At 36.6% G+C, this 17,846-nt stretch overlaps 1 protein-coding gene across 1 annotated transcript in view; it reads left to right on the forward strand.

Annotated features, from left to right (window-relative positions):
- The first annotated feature begins 15,544 nt into the window (after positions 1-15,544).
- The window catches only part of chst8 (carbohydrate (N-acetylgalactosamine 4-0) sulfotransferase 8), a 180,724-nt gene continuing 178,422 nt past the window's right edge, over positions 15,545-17,846 (forward strand). Inside the window, exon 1 of the mRNA XM_008405530.3 lies at positions 15,545-16,580. Coding sequence (XP_008403752.2) covers positions 16,555-16,580 — 26 coding nt within the window. The 5' untranslated portion in view covers positions 15,545-16,554. The remainder of the gene's footprint in view (positions 16,581-17,846) is intronic.

Raw genomic sequence — 17,846 nt, forward strand, 5'->3', positions numbered from 1 at the left:
ACGACTGCCCAGTAGTGCTTTTGCCATGTCCTGTTGATCCCTCAGGTTCATTAAGGGGGCTTAGGGATTGAAGCGGTATCTACTCCACTACCAACTGTGCTGCATGGGGGAGGGAGAAAGTGGGCCGGGGCGGGGGAGCACCCCACTGAGAAAACATGATTGGAGAGGAAACTATTTGCAGAAAGATGAAGCAACCTTGAGTCCATTGCATTTTTTAAAAAATGTATTTTTAAACCAACCTGCACATTAAAAGCTCTCATTATTTTTATGGCCTTCTGCATGTCAAAGCAACACCAAGGACACCGGAACCACACAGAAAATGGCACATTTATGGTTACACTTGGATTTTAGACTCGACAAAACAGCCTCCAGCTTTGTGTTGTGAGATTCGGCTTTTCAAGGTCGTCCTCTTGTTGGGTTTCTAGCCATCTTGAAGTGCTTCCCACACACCCTGAGCCCTGTTGGCTGCTTTTGCATCATTCACAATATGTGTTAATGGAAAAAAAAAAAACCTGTAAAGCTCAAAAGACTATTCATGAGTTTGTAGAGCTGTACTGGTTTACCACTTTTTCCTTTTTCCTTCCCTTCTTCCTTTTCTTATATATAGTAACATTTAAAAATATACACATGCTTTTAACATGCCAGATTAAAAAATAAACATGGATCAATATCATGGTTGCTTACCCCTTTGCACTAATATTTTGCTTCCGTTTTCAATCTGCTTTGGTCAACATTTAAAATCAGTTATAGTGAATCTGATAAGCCAGCATAGCATGTGAAGATAGTTTTCTTCATATGATGATAACTCCTGTATTCTCATTATCTCTGGATCAAGAAGAAGGATTACAAGACTGGCTCAGCTAAAATCTCCCAAATCCTGGGAGGAGAATGTGTTTTGGTCTGATGAAACCAAGGATTTCATGGATTTCAGTTTTCAATATCACAACATGCATGCACATCAAAAAAAGAAAAGAAAAAGAAAAAAGAATGATTTCACCAGAAAAAAACATAAAGTTCTGAAATGAACTAAACGAAACATGACAGTAAATCTGTGGGTTCTCCTGAAGAGGACTGTGGACAAAAGATGTTCTCTAGATAAACGTGGCAAATCTACAGTTGAAATGGCAAATATGTTGAGAGCAGTGGGTTTTACGTTTACTTGAGATTGAATTTAAATCTATCTACAACTTACGAGGCAAAGCATTAGTTTTATCTTGATGCTAAAAGCTATAGTACTTGAAAAAAGTGTCTTTTCTGCTTTATTTACTAGTGCCTAATTTCATAACCACGGAGCCACCATGTCTTTTGGTAAATAAAACCAACTCAAAATGTCAGTTTGACTATCAGATTCAGATGTGGAAAGGCAACGGGTTTTCATGAGAAAGTAGGGAAAATAAAGTAGACCACTTATTATGTTCCTACCATGTTCTGCAAGTAAGATTAAATATATTAATGAAGCCTATCTATATTTTAAAAATGTTTTGGCAGGCTTGTTTGACTTTCTGTCAGCTCTAGGATAAGCAGAGGGGGGATTTTATATTCTCCACTCACATGTTTGCTTAGTTAAATGTTTCAGTATAAATAAAAGGTAGAAGAATTTTAGAGGTAATTTATTTGTTACATCACCAAAAATATTTGTTCACGGTGTAAACATTTGACATTCACCGAGTGTTATTCAATTATGTCTCATGTTATTAGAGTTTTTAGCTACATCTAGTTTTTTGTAAAATAAATGCATTATTTAAATATATTATAAATATGTGTTTAAACCTTTGAATGATGCAATACGTTATTTTTAAATCGATCAAAATTTCACTTTGAACATTTTTCTAACATGGTTTAAACGTCTTAGACTGTATCTTAGACCTGGTTGAACCAGGTGTGTCATCTTTTAAAGTAATGGCATGCAGGGATACCAGTTTCATCTGGCAGTTGGCAGCTGCAGTGCGGCAAGAAAACATTCCCTTTGGCAGCGAGCATGAGTGGCTCCACGCCTGCTGCAAACTTGGAATTCACAAGGGATAGACTAGGTCTGCTAGCACTTATTCAAACCTCCACTTCCTCTGATATTCATGCAATTTAAAATCCAGCTGAAATCTGACAAAGTTCCATCAGTCTATGTGTCATAAAGAAAGTTAAAATAAAGGTATTATTAATAACCCTGAGAAAAATATTGATGGAATAGATTACAAGATTCCTCCTTTTCTGATGGACAGCAACATCCTACATTTTTTTCTTTCTTTCTTTTTTGCTTTGTTTTTGATACATAAGTACCATGGACATCCATGGGTTTGCAATAAATTGGCAAACACTTCATTTTTGCACTAGTTTTATGAAGCAGATTGCACAGAATGCATGCAGAGACAAACACATCCATCCCAGTTTTTTGCATCTTGTTACAGTTGTCCTCTTGACCCACAATCAGAGCAGGTGCGGAAGTTAACACAAAGATAACTTTTAGTTTTTAATTTTTCACTTCAATTGACAGAATCTTGATCCTACAGGGCAAGCTTTTCATCAGAAATTTAGAAATAGTATTTGACTGTGGGAATCAAATAGGAATGGTGTTTCTAAATCAATAAGTGTGCTGCAGACGATGAAAGAGGGTGGAAAAATACTCTGTTGAATTGATTCATTTGGAGATGAAAAATATTGATTAAAGTTAGATGTGCATCATGATAGTAAATAGATATGCTATATTATCTTGCATTTACATCTAAAAAAAAAAAAAAAACCTTTTGCAGGAAGTGGCATCCTGTTTGTATCAATAAAAGTAAAAGCATTTGAGCGTTTGCTTGCCACTCTCTCCCTGGTCAGTGGCATCACCCTCTGCTAAACAGCCGACTGTTAGAGACTCATCACAGCATCTTACCCAAGCTGCAAGACATGGTTGGCTTGTCTTTACAGAAGGAGATTAGTTTATTTGAATTATTTATATAAATATCAGACAAGCCGTGAAGAGGATCGACTCCACTTTCTGTGACATTCTGCATAAAGTTTCAATGCGGCCAACAGTTCAACATTTCCCCCAATTTTTCTCCCTCATAAATGGCCTCCAGTTTTTAGCTAGCAGAGTTTCTGTTGATGTGTATGGCAAAAGGCTTTGCATTATCAAAGATGTAACTTACATCTAGAGAATGTAAATTCAAACAAGCTTGTTGATATGCTATATTATCTATATTTAAAATCAAAATGATTTTAAATATAGATAGGCTTCATTAATTTATTTAGCCTCTGTTGTAGAACATGTTAGGAACATTATTTAGGTTTAACAACTCTCCCCTCAATTTAGTTCAGTTTATCTCAACTCAATTTGATTTGATTGAATTTATTTGTTTATATAAAATTGAACAATTTTAGCATGAAGTGAGATGCATGCATTTGGATTTTTCTTATTTTATTTAATTTCATTTTTATTATAATTTAATTTTTTTTTTGCCAAAGCTTGTGCTAAAAGCACATTTAATGATAGCTGCATTCTGGTGAGAATGCATCAGCCTGTGCACAACAGGAAATCAATAGCAACTGTTCATTTTAAGACAGTCTCTTCCTGAAGAACAGTTAGCCGGCAGGAGGTAAGGCCCGGCAGATATTTGAGTCAAATATATGTCTGCAGGAGAATTGGGGCCTCAACTCATTATCTGTCCCTGTTTTGAAATAGACAGGCCATCCTCTGACGCAAACATGAATCCTCCATACCCAAAGTAAAGCCATCCCAAAGCGCATCACCTGCAGGCAGGTGCTCAGCAACAGAAACCAAAGCCTGGAGCCACAGAGGCTGTTTATTATCCTCTCCAAATAAAAAGAGGTCAAAGACAGAGTCTGGAGTTGAAGGAAAAGACTGCTGTGTAGAAATAAAAATGCAAGCCAAAAACAGCGAGAAAACGCCTTATTCCACAAAACAACTTCAAATGCCATGGACTCCTCTGAATTTTTAAGCATCACCCAGAGCTTTCTGTCTGAATCTAGGCAAATGACAAGCACACAGAGTGCGGAATGCATAGACTGTAGCTCGCCCGTCTTAAATATCTTTTCAGTCCAATGCTCTCCTTCCACATCCAGACATAGGAGTATTCATTCTGGGGATTGGCTGCCCACGCAGCGCCTTGCCTGTCAATTGATCAGGGCCTGACTCCAGCTTAGTGTGTCCTCAAAACCTCAAATGAGGCGCAGAACAAATGCATTCATCTTCATCTGAGGATTGCGAGATAAAGTTTCAAAGCTCTTTCTTCATTTCAGCTGCAGTGGAGGTTAGTCTTTTATTGCTTGGTAATGGTACAAGAAATAAAGTTTATATGTATTTAACTTCTCATGAGTACCAACCTATATGTTGAGCGTTATTAAAATAGACATGAACATCCCTTTAAAATATTTACTGTATCTTCCAATCCATTCCGGTCTAAATCATTAAATGTATGCATGTTTTTTTCTGTAATTTACTGAAAAATAAATGTGTTGTTAAAATCAAATCTTTCTGTTTCTCTTTTCTGTCCTTCTGTTTTTTCCTTCCTTCCTTTCTGTGAACTACCTGCAGTCCAGATTTTTGTGGCCATCCAGACTTCAAAGAATTTGACACAGTAGGTTTTAATGGGAATGTTTCAAATTTATCAAAGAGGTACATGTTTTTGAAATGTGCTAATCAGAAATCATCCAGTTAGTATAATACAGCCTCAGAAACCAGATGTGTGGGTTTTTTTATTTTTTTTTATCTCATTTATCATATTGTTGTCGTTTTTTTTATTTCCTCATTATCACAGAAGCTCTTTAATGTGTCGCTTCCCAAAGCATTTTTTTTTTACTTTCATGCAATGTTTAATTCAAACCTTTGACCATTAACACTGTTGTATCTTTTATGTTTTACTTTGATTCAAACAGAAGCATGAAAACTCAATGCCCCCAATATTTCAGAAAGCCGTGTTTTTCTGTTCTGCTGGTTTACTCTGATAAATCACCGCTCCACCGGAGGCCTCAGAATCCTCAGTGAAAACACAGCAAACCTTTGAGGCTGTGACCCGCATGACTTTGGAGACGTTTGTATGCTGCGTAACAGTCAATAGCGAAGAGAAAAACAGCCTGCTTTGATGGGGGAATCCTGGATGTATTCTGGCCACTGTAACTTATTAAGCTGTTGCTCATGCCCATTTATCAAAATCAATCAGGGGGCAGTTGGGCCGAACGAGCAATTTAGAGCACTGCAGAAATATGCCATTGCTGAGTCTGTAATAGTCTTGAGGGGGATTATATAAGGATGTATTGGACCTTGGGATACAGATTGTATAGAAGTGTAATTAATCATTTACCACTTCAAAATCCATATGTGTTTTTAACCAGATGAGGTACCGTTGACATACAGGCACTGCTTTGTAAATGAAAAATATAACTTCTCCTTTTTTTAATAACCAGTGCTATGAATGACAGCGTGAAACTTTCAGTAACCTGCTATAAGATGAGGAAAAAAATCACTTGGACCACAATAACAGCACCATTCTGCAGGTAGTATATAATGGCATCTGTTTGCTGCAGGGAGACTTCAGATCCCAACACTATTGATTATGAGCAACACCAGATGCCAGAGTTGGATGAGCGATGAGCACTGAGAGGATGAAACTGATGAGAGAGCCACGAGGTGGTTGTTTGTCTTTTGGCAAGGGAATTGAGTCAAAACTCACAACCTTCAAAATCCATCAGCTTCTGGCCATTCTGCAGAAAACAGGTTTATTAAAGGCACATAAGACAACCTGACACTTTATATCCCAACATGCTTTAAAATGACAACACCTGCTTTTGTTGCCCAGTCACTGTCACTGGAATGACAAATGAAGAGGTTCTTTGAGTTGATCTTTGGTATATGAGTTTAAAAAAATTAATATCTTCCATCCATTGACTATACCCACTTATCCTTGCAGGGGTCACATCTTGTTGGAGAAAGGCTGTCCTTAGCCCAGGTCAGAGACTTCTGACACTGTCTGTGGCTCTGGAGTGGTTTAACACAAGGAAGGCTTTAGCACACGTCCTTGATATGTCAGAGTGTGGGGCATCTTGAAGCTCTTGAATCCTTCTAAATCCCCTTTAGGGTGGAGTTATCCTTGTTGCTTATAGGCTCCGTTTTCCCCCACGGTTTTTCCTTCCACTCAATTTTTCATTAAACTTATAGAACAAGGCACTATTTAAACAACCAGTTTATTTATTGACTTTTTGTGTAATAGACTTGAGTCCAGGTTTTAATAGTCACCTGTCATCCCCCTGATTGTGTGGGTCATAATATAACATTTCTGATTTTAAAACCCTTGCTATTGATCTGTTGTAATAATGTAATTTTCTAGTTACCCACATTTTGGATTTTTATTAGCTACAGTCAATAAATTAAAATATGTGTTCCTTGAAGGTACTTCTAAGAGAAACATCTGTAAACAGCCTTATGCAATCTTTATATTAACTTTAAATCTTTCTTCTTATTGGTCTGACTTAATATCTAATCTTAAATGTTGTGTTTTTCTAAAAGTGGAGAATCTTCATAAGTAGCAGAAATACAGGCTTAAATTTAAATGGTTCAATATTTTGCACTTCCAATGCCTGCTGAAATAAGTTAACATCTTAACAGTATTCAAACTTATTGATTGAACCTGTGTAAATCACAATCATCAAAATTTACACAAATAATTAATGCCTGAATTATATCACTTTGCAGGAAAATGTAGTTTTACATTTTGAAATGAATTAGTAATAATAATATAATAATTTTAAAAATGTAATCTGAAAAAAAAAAGATCTAATTTGATTTAAATGCAACAGGTCTGACTGAGCATTTTTCTGTGTTTTCCAGTCAGGTCTGCAGACACAACCTGCAGTGAAAAGCGAACGATTCCAGCAGAGACATGCAGCAGCGGCTGGGATGGTGATCCTCAGATCTTCAGGACTTGGGCAATGTTCTGCCCCACTTACATGCGGGAGCTTTGTCAATTCGAAAAAAAGCAACAAAAAAAACAGAAAGAAGCCTCACAATAAAGCCAATGCTTTGTTGCTGTGGATAGCAAAGCCTTTCCTGTGTCTGCATTGCTGTTCTTGGATTTGCAACCAAAGTCCCTGCAGCTATATCAAGTTTAGAAATGAAATTTCTTTGCTGCCCAGCACCAGCAGAGGGGGGTGTACTCAAGTCATGAAAAGCAAGAGAAGGTGTCAGCCATGACCGCTGGACCCTCTGATGCTTCACAACAGCCACGCCCTGATATGAAGCATGTCACAATAAAAACAGACTAAATGTAATACTGACTCAAGGATAGAAAATGGTGGGAGCCTGATGGACCCACAACATGTCATACATACTTTGAACCATTGTTATGTACAAAGATGAATTTTTGTTGTATTTGCAGACATAACAGTTTAATAAGCATGTGATGTCCTGCTTTACATCAGTGGCTTTTATTAAATAAGCATGTCTGGTTCTTTGAGATCTGCGATGTCTGAATGGATTTGTAGTTGTCAGTAAGGAACAAACTGAAAAAAAATGTTTCAACCAGAGACAAATGAACAGTCCATGTCATTTTCTAATATTTAAAGTTTTAATAATAATAACAATGAAAAATGGTTAAAGAAAGCCTTTCTGCTGGGTGTTATGAAAATAATCTGAGACAATTTATGCATATTCTGTCGTTTGATATCCATCCCTTAGGCCTTTTTTCTCTTTTCATTAAAGCTCTATTTTTCCTTCCCAATGATGCATTTGTCTTTTACAGAAAATTACTGGGCAAAATGTTTTAGTTTGAATCAGTGCCAGATGAAATAGCTCATTGTGTGAGCTTTCTTTTCAACGCTGATGGATGTGCGCTGGCTCGGAGATTTACTATATTTCATTCCAGCATAATTTGGCAAAGCAAACGTGCTGAAGTGGCACTTTGATCTCATCACAGTGGAGAGATTGACAGGACCTCAAATCACGACAGTCATGCTCAAATCAATGGTACACTCCACAGCAGCATTTGAATGTCGGAGGGAGCTGCTGGGTGTGTTCAGCCAACAGGTAGACTTTCACACATGAACCAACGTTCCCATCTGCCCAAAGCCATCTGATATCCCTCCGAAAAAGTGCCTTCATGTCAATGCTGTAGTTTTATTTGAACTTTCTGATCCAATATGTTGTTTAGTTCAGTTTGGTTCTTTCTGGGAGGCTTGGTTGGTGGTTGGTCAAGTATTCATCCACATGCTTTGCTAACTAACAACCTTACCAGTCAGTAATTGTATGTTTTCCAAATATATACTAGGCTTTCGTCTCAGCTTCTATTCAGACTACAGCACTAAATTTAGCCTCCATGATTTCAAAATACAGCCTTTCTCCATTTGCCAAATATAGAAGCCAGAATATATTGTGTAATATTTTTTTATTCATGAATTTAAGAAAAAACAGAACAAGCATCCACTGATTAATTATTAAATATTGTGGGATTTTTTTTGTCTTTTATACAGGGACACCTCCTGAAAAAAGTGGCAAGATGGGAGCCAGTGATAATTTTGGGTTGTCAGAGTCATTTAATAATGTATGTTGCTTTGCCAAAGGGCCAACTACCGGTGCTGTAGTTAACTCTGTTGCCCTGCAGCAAGAAGGTCCTGGGTTTAAAATACTGGCCAAGGGTATTTTCCTGCATAAAGTTTGCTATTTTCCTGCATAAAGTTTGCTATTTTCCTGCATAGAGTTTGCATGTTCCTCCAAAGGTTCTCTTTGGCCTGGTGGTTGTAGATGGGGGCCAACAGATGCCAGCACCTCTGTAGAACTGTTCTTTTCCCCATTTATGGCCCATGTACTAAAGCAATAACCCTGAATCAGCATCTTTGGATGATATATGTGCTGGCTCAGAAAGCGTAACTAATTGGTTCTTTGGACTAATTTTATTAATTTTTTTTTCATCATCACAGTTTTAATAAAGGCACTGCACTTTTAACTTTAGCTGAACTGAGATAGGATCACAGTTTTAATCTGCTAGATCAGGGGTCTCCAACCTGTAGCTCTGGAGGATGAATTCAATGCTGATGCTTCTTAGATTTTTTTATTTTTAAATATCCTGTCAGTGTGTTTGTTTCTCCCAATATTTGGACTCTATCCAAAATTTTCAGAATGTTTTTATTCATGAATTTATTAAAGAAAAGGACCAGCTTTGATTATTTGCAACATTTAATTGGTTTAGCTGCATTTAATGTAGCCAGTGGTCATAATTTCCTTTCATATCCTTCCTTTCTGAAAGTCTGTCACTGAGTCGTGGCTCCTCAAACACAACCAGGACCACAATTTTAGGTAATATTATTGCTTTGAAGCAAATACCTATTTAATACATATTTGATTTACAACTGAACAAAAATTTGCTCAAATATTATACAATACGATAAAGCAGGAAGAGACTAATGATTGCAAACAACTACTAAATATATTTATCAAATATTCTTTCATGTCTTGCATTATAATTCCTCTATGAAGAGTTTTGACAGAATATGAAAAACCTGCTATACTATATCAGAGTGAGCAGAAAACTGTATTTGCACAATTTTATTTCAGATATTGGAAACATTTGATAGAACATGCCTATTCAAAGAAGGTATTACATCATAAATACCTTATCTTATCTTATCTTATCTTATCTTATCTTATCTTATCTTATCTTATCTTATCTTATCTTGGATATAGCTGTGAGTATTTGAGTTTTCTGTAAGTTTATTTAGGTCTCTGGTGTTGTCCTTTCTACCCCTTGATTGATCCCAGCTGTGTCTTTTTTCCCTGATTACCCTCTGTGTATTTAAATCCATCTGTGTCTGTTGGGTCCTCATCTTGTCTGTCGTCTATTCTGCCTGTAGTCGTGTTTCTCACCAGTTGCTACCAGCATCTGAGCTCCTAGCCTCTGCTCACCTGTGCTACCTGGATTATTGTGTTTATTATCATTAAATCATCATTTACTCTTCATACCAGGGTCCACTGCATCTACCTCGCCACCACAATTCATGACAATAGCAAGTGCTTATTTGGTTTATTGTTGCTTATTTGTCATCTCTCAGCAATCAGCATTCTCCTCTCACCTAAAGATTAACACTACTGTTCTTTCCACTCAACACTTTTTGGATATTTTCTCCTTTTAGACTCTTGTCTCTAAACCGAGCAGAAGGTTATGCATGGAGATCCCACTAACACAGTATTTTCTGAAATATTCATATGAGCCCAACTGGCACAAACAACTAGGCAGCATTTAAAGTTGGTTAAATATCCTTCTCCTGATGAAAGACTTGAATCCTCTTGATGCCTAGATGTGTAGACCTGCTGCCAGAATTACACATTATACAGTATCTTAAAAAAGTGTTTTTGTGTTGTTTCATTCTTAAATCATTTCGACTAGTAAAAACAATAATTGTATGACAACATGAAGTAGGTTTACAGAAAACGCAACAGATCGTTCCTAAAACTTAAGAAGTTCAAAAGGAAATGACTGGCAAATTTGGACATCTACCTGTCTGAAAAGGGTTACAAAACCATTTCTAAGACTTTGGTATGTAAACAAACTCCTGCGAAAGTAATTATCACAAATGTAAAAAAGCCTGGAACAGATGTGTACCCACCCAGAAGTGGATGACATAACAGAATTACCATATGCAGGAGGTTAAAAGGCACTGTGGACAATATCTACTGTAGGTCACTTTAGTAAAAGTGAATTTGTTGTTTAGAAGGTGTGTTTAAAAGGCATTTATGGAACGCTACTTTCAACGTTGTCCTATTAAAAATTACACTTTTGAATATTTGCTAAGTTAATTCGGTTAAAGTTAGTGGTAGTCAGTAACAGATTTACAACAGAATAGTAAAATATTATTTCTCATGCATGCAATAAATGTTATGTATGCAAGTTTTTTTTTTTTGTTTTATGCATCAACAAGGAAGGGGACAAATTTACAAAAACTGTGCCTAAATATTTTCCATCATTGAACAATCAGTGTGATCAGTTGTTAAGCATGATGAACTTAGATAAATGCTTAACTTAGTAAAAGTGCTGTTGAGATTGCACATACTTTTCCTAAAAACTTTGAGGTTGTTCATAATATATTTTGTACAAGGAAAATTAATTTAACATAAAAATCAACAGACGCAGAATGTCTGATTTATGAAAAGGTTTTCATGTCTGTTTTTGGGAAGTTTCCGAAATTCAAGTTATTATTAGAAAATGTTTTGTTCAAAATCATCAGAATTTACCAGAAAACATTCAATAACAGATGGTGTACAAATTATAACATTGTTTTCTTAACTGCGTGTGGGAAACCTGCAGGTTTTTAGTTTTGGTTCTTTTAATGACAAGTTTAACAGCCTTTAAAGTTTAAAATGTGTTCAATATTTTAAAATCCTGTTACTTTAACCAGAAATAAAAACAAAAGAGACAATCTCATTAGATTACAACCATTTATTTTCTAGTCATGTGACAGTGGATATTATTACTGATTATTACAAACAGCAGCTTTCCTTATTGTGCCAGTTGAGAAATAAGATATCATCACAGATGAAGTTGTACTCAATAAATTTAATCCCCAAATAATTCAGCTGTAAATCAGAAAATGAATCAGGTGAAAATTTTAATTTAAAGACTAAATTGAACTTTGTGATTGTATGATGCTAGGAACATTTAGCAACAATACAGACACTAAGCAGCCTATGGTTTTTGGTTAATGAATTGTGTCATCTATCCACTGCTTGTAGGCACAGACATCCATGAAGCCACTTGGTGAACAGAGTGCATACTTTAGGTCTCCAATGATGGCCTGGTGGATAACTCCTCCACCACAGTCGCCCTGTCACAAACACAAAGCTTTAGTTGTTTTGCTGCTGTGATTTATCCAGTAAAATAGAGACAATGTCTAATTTTTGTGCAGAAAATGGTTTAAAGACTGACGGACGAAAGATATGTCCTTCTTAGAGCTTCTCACACTGTACCATGTCTGGTGTCTGTGCCAATCGTTGTCTTTTTCCAGTACTTTTTCCAACCTTTCATGTTTATCAATCTTGAACTCTGCACCCTGAAGATTGTGTGGAGTATGATCAACTGTAGAGAAAAAGCAGCATAAGCAACATGTAAGTTCAGTTTAAATGTTGACACATTTTGCTTAGGATATCACCTTGTTGTCTGTGGTTATTAAACTGCAGCATGTTACTTGTATAAAATTAATTTTAGGACACAATGTCCTCATTGTAAATATGAGTCAGATAATCTATGAAAAGACTGATCTACTCCACCTTTTCCTTGTTGTCCTAGCAGTCGGCAGAAATGCACCACTCCAGGTCAAAAACATCCAATTAGTACCAAGAGGAGGATCTTAGCGCTGTCAATCAATGCTCATGCACACCCTGCTCACTTTACAGGGGAGGGACCTGCAACGTGTGCTTGTTCAAATTTTCAGGCTAAGCTCACAGCTTTCTCAGAACTTCCTATTTCAGCCTTAAGCTGTTTATCTGAGAGAGTTTTTGACGATCAAAACTTCAACAAGTTGCTGAGTTCAGCTTCAGTAGAGAGTCTAAAAATGATTTAAATCATCTGAATCACTTTGAGATAACAACAAAAACAATGAGAAACATAAACATTGATCTCACTTCTTTTGTTAAATAAGCCAGCTCTTGCTGGTCCATAACCTGCAATCTGAACCTTGGTGCCACTGCAACACATGAAAAACAAAACTAAAAATAAGTCACATTAAGAAAAACAACTAACTCTGAGAGACCAGAGTTCAAAAATATTCCTGCATAAACTATGCCTCATCTTGCAGATCAAGAGCCAAGTTCTGAAATTTGAGAAGATAAAACTTACAGTAGGAGAGTATCTGGACAGTCAGGTAGTTTGATTGGTTGGACTGTTGTTTTTCTTGGCAGCTTCAGGAGCATCATGTCATGTTTACGACCATTGCGGTCTATATAAATGTCAGGGTGAATGATTATATAAATCGTTATAAGAGCACTTTTAGAATGAACACTAAACGTACCTCACCAACCCTAGGCAAATAAAACACAATTATTACAGAGACAATCAGAGTTATTGGTGATTTTCACATCTTCTTGCTGGACAAAGCCACCAATCACAGGACAGACTCCAGTCTGTACAATCACAGGATGGACACTGATCTCTCCACCCCTAATATCTGATCCATGGTTCTCCAGAAGCTCTGTATGTCTTGCAGTTTTTATCGCTGGCTGCTCAGTCAGTCAGTTTCAGTTAAAACATTTTCATGACAAAGTAAAGAGCAAAGTGAGCTGAGAAATTGTAGGATTCCTTTATATTTGGCCGATTAAAATGATAAAACATGGTAAAATTACCAGTGTGTGAAATTCATGTCTTTAAGAATTATGAAAACATTCAATAAACTCAACCTGAGAAAACCTTAGACTGACTATTCTAAAGTGACCATGGCAGACAGAGTTACTTTAAAGTCCAATGCATTAAGACCTTTCTCTTATGGGTGTGCTGTGGTGGTGCAGAGGTTAAGCACAACCCACATATGGACCCTTAGTCCTCGACGCAGCTGTCACAGGTTCAATCCCCGACCTTTGCTGCATGTCTTTCCCCATCTCTCATTACCCACCTTCCTGTCAATTAACTATCAAATAAAGGCTACTAGAGCCAAAAAAATCTTTAAAAAAAAGACCCTTCTCTTATAGGGTTTTAATGCTATCAAAATTTATAAGGGTTTAAATTGAAACATTTAATATAATGCGTGTTGTTTTTGGACAAAAGCTGAAACATAATAATTAGCTTTCCTCATATGTAAGAAAATCTAGTCCTGTGCAAGCTACCCGTAAACTTAATATTTAGCTAATTCAGAGTTTAATATCTAATTTGTAAGCTAAACACTTACTTTGCTAAATAGATATTTCATTTCAAACTGTGACATTTATCAATGAATGAATAACACGGTGAAAATATGACTGAAAAATTGACCTCCATTGTTCTCTGACAAAAGGCTAAGTAACCCAAATTATTGCTGTCAATTTATGACTGTGTAACTTTTAGAGCATGTTGAAGATTGTCCTTTCTCCAGCTTAGTTTGTAATGTATGACTTTCAAGAAGAGTCAGCGAGTTGAAATCATTAATCTCATTTATTAAGATCAAAATACAGCACTGATCCATCGCCATGTTTCCTTATGAGAGAACACAGCAAATGGCGCCTATCTAAGCTCCGCCCTGAAGAGGGCGTTTCCTGATGTGTCATTTCCTTAAACTTACATGTGTACATATGTACGTATGCACATATGTGAGTGCGTGTTTCCACGGCCAGGTCCCAATACTCAGGCTGCACCCTACACCCCTCTATAAAGTGTGGACTCAGTCAAAGTGCACATAAAGGTTCAAGTGCGCAAGTTACAAACGTGGAAAATTTTTAAAATTGGGGCAGTATACGCCCCGTGTCATACCTTCAACATCCAAAATGGCGGGACTTGTCACTGTTTAGAAATGTGTGCTGCTAAAAACTACAACTACAATAATAAAAAGTATGTATTTTAAATATACAGTACAGGTATTTTTGATTTAAAAAGTCACCACTTGAGATCTTTGACTGTTTACATGTGTTTTGTTTTGACTTGTTAAATACAGAACAATCTTTGATGTAATCACACATGTTCAGTAGAGTGAAATAAAAAATGATTTCAATACTTTACAGATTTTATTTTTCTCTTTTTTTCCACATGCTCTGTGAGCATTGCCATTTTTCCAAGATGGAAAAAAATACACATTAAAATGTACAAATGTTCAATTTAACAGTGTGAGATTTGACTAATTAGAGACGTGATTACATATATGGCAAAAAGTGAATTTAGTATAAAGTGGAGCTAATATGCTAACAAAGATCAAGTTAAGGAAAAACATACATATAAAAAAATGTAAAATAGCCCTGATGCTACATTGTGAACAACAAAAGACTAATGGAACCAAAATGTCCTCCTTAAAAAGAATTTTGTGACTTTATACATTTCTTGTAACATTTTTCATCTATAAAGAACACTCTGTTATGGACAAAAAGACTCTTTGTCTTTTCTCTATCGTTTTTATCTGCTCACACGTACACAGCTGCACGCTTGCATTAAATTAACATTTAAGACTGGCAACAGTCACACATAAACAAAAACTGATTAAGGCAGGACACCTTGGAGAGGGAGCAGAATGAGAAAAAAAATGAAGCAGAACTCATGCTACAATTGCTTCACTTGGTGTCTCCCCTAAGGTGAGCTGAGTGGAGCCCAGTCTGTTTTATATTTAACCTAAGCTCATTATTTCTCAAGGTAAAAATGGTGTTTTAATCGTTACCAGACTCGCTACAAGTCCTGGTTACCAGGACGGGTAATCGGTGGTGTTGTACAGAAGGGAAAATGAGTGAACTACATAAACTCTGACACCAATTTTCTCACCTTCTATGAGAAGAAAACATTTTGTTTAAAAATCGTGACAAGATCTCTAAAGAAAATAAGAACCAAATAGTTGTCTTTTCCACTTACACAAAAGAATTGAAGAATTCATTTTCCATAATTATGCATCGAGTCTTCCCTGTAATGACTTTCTGCAAAAGAAATGCCAAATAAATATAAATTCATGTGCGTTTTGTGACTGAGATTTTTCAATTGCAACTTCATACATTTTTTAGTAAAGATTTTCAAAACTGGGTATTGTACAAGAAATCTACTCATCTTTAAGATGTAATATGATAAAATTCGGTCTTCTATCTATGAAGAGTTAAATTATGATATGAACTATTTGAACATAAAACTTCACATTAAACCAATCTCATAATAAACCAGTAACAACAGACTTTTTGTATGTCTGTAAAACATGAGGCCGTTAAGTTATTGCAGTGCACACAACATTTAAATCGCGTAGAGCGCCATTGTTTCTGTCATTTGGACAAAATGCCTGTCGGAACATTAATAAAACACGGAGCGCTGACTGTCCGTATTAGAAGAGTCTTTATTAGAAGACACTCCTCCTGCTCCCGCTACTCCGCTCCTCTACAGCCAGTCGATGTGCGGGAGGAAATTCGCAACTCCCATCTTTTTCTTTTTTTTTTTTTTTTTTTCTTCTCGATCGTTGTCTCCATCGTCGTGAAGACAAAGAGGAGCCCCGCAAAGTGAAGATGGGCTGCCATCAGTAACGGGAGAAGCCGCTCCTGTAAAGTCACTTGTTTCTGCAAGCGTCCCCGCCCGGAGGCGAGACAGCAGGCGCCGGTCCTCGGAGACTCTCCGCGGCTTGGGATGCGCAGAGATGCAAAAAGAGCGAGCGAGCGAGGGATTGTGATTGGCCGCGCTCATCCTGAAAGCCACCGAGGAGCATCGGGCGAGGCATGTCAGAGAATTCACGGGGAGGCATCAAACTTGGAGAAGACGTGCGTCGACGCGTTTGTTTGCAGCAGCACCGGGCTGTGTAGGTAAACTTGCACCATCTCCCGCCCCGCAAGGACCCAACGAGGAAAGGACGCGCTTTCCGTGGTGCTGAAAACGGTTGGGCTCGGCTGATCAACTAGTGAAGAAGAGGAGAGACAGTCTCACTTTGTTCCCCAGCGTCATGGTAGATGTTGGAGCTTTGATTAGGTGAGTCCACTAATGTGCTTTGGAGTGTAAGAAACGGAGATGAACAGTTTTAACAGCTTAATACGCTGTGTTAGAGCGAATGCAGCCTAAAACTATGTGATTCTGAGTGTGTGTGTTACCTGTGCTTTGCCTTTATTCAAGTTTTAACCAATAGATTGACAAAGTTTCTGTCCTGAATACTATAGCCTGTTGACCCACAGAAATGCAATTTGTTTTTGTATCTAGCCTTTATTTAATTTCTTTTTTTTTTTACTTTGCATAATTTAGAATTTAACCTTTTTTTATTTAAAAAAAAAAAAAAGAAACTCTCCGTTCTTAAATATCAATGAGTTTAGTTGATTGGTACAGTAAGCTTAGGGTTAATAAGTTGGGGAAACTTTAAATGTTTTATTTGTTCCATCCATCATTGCTGCATAAAGAACATTATAAACAGTTGAGTGTTTTTTCTTTGGATTGGTGAAGGAGGAAACCCAGTGCGTTGTTGGTCTCTGCGACCTAAAATCTTCATGTTACTCACATCCACCTGGCACAACATTTTGTGTCGTATTGTGTCCAACTTGCAAACCGCTAGTAGATTAGAAAATAATCTCATTGAGATGAAGTTGAGCAATTTGTTCCACAGTCACTAATTAGAGATGCATCGATACGTCAGGGGTAGGAGGTTGGAATTGGCAGATTTCTTGATCAGATCCGTCCGATATTTGGTAGGTCAAAAGCTGAGAATTAAAAAAAGTTTTTTTTCCCCTATTTATCAAATATTTTAAAACTAAACACGATATTTCAACCTCTAAACCCATCGCCCAAATAGATGCAAATTAAAGCATTTTTCGATGTAGAAAAAAACAAAAATGACATAAAGGCTTGGGAATTTACATATGTTTTTGATAGTTAATTCTGATAGTCTTTCAATTCCTTTATTTTATGTTGGATTTAAAAATATAGCCTATTAAATAATCTGTAGTACATTTATTATTTTTTACGTGTGACAGTCCAAATTAGTATTCTAGCTCTGTGAATCTTACAGAAGTTGAATATTGACACCTGTCTGATTTAAAGTGCATAAATTGCTGTCAGTGAATTGCCCCAGTTCCTGGGGTTTTTTGTTTGGTTTTTTGTTTTGGCTCCATTTGAATTGTGATTTAATTGTTTTTTTATTTCATAGCAGCATCAATCATTTCTCAAAGTAACATAAAGATATATAGAATGTCATGCATAATCTGTTTTGTTTTTATTTATATCAACAGGACAATTGTAATTAGCAAGTCA

This window comes from Poecilia reticulata, chromosome 3 (assembly GCF_904066995.2).
Source record: "Poecilia reticulata chromosome 3, P_reticulata-male-v2, whole genome shotgun sequence".
In the NCBI taxonomy this organism is placed as follows: Eukaryota; Metazoa; Chordata; class Actinopteri; order Cyprinodontiformes; family Poeciliidae; genus Poecilia; species Poecilia reticulata.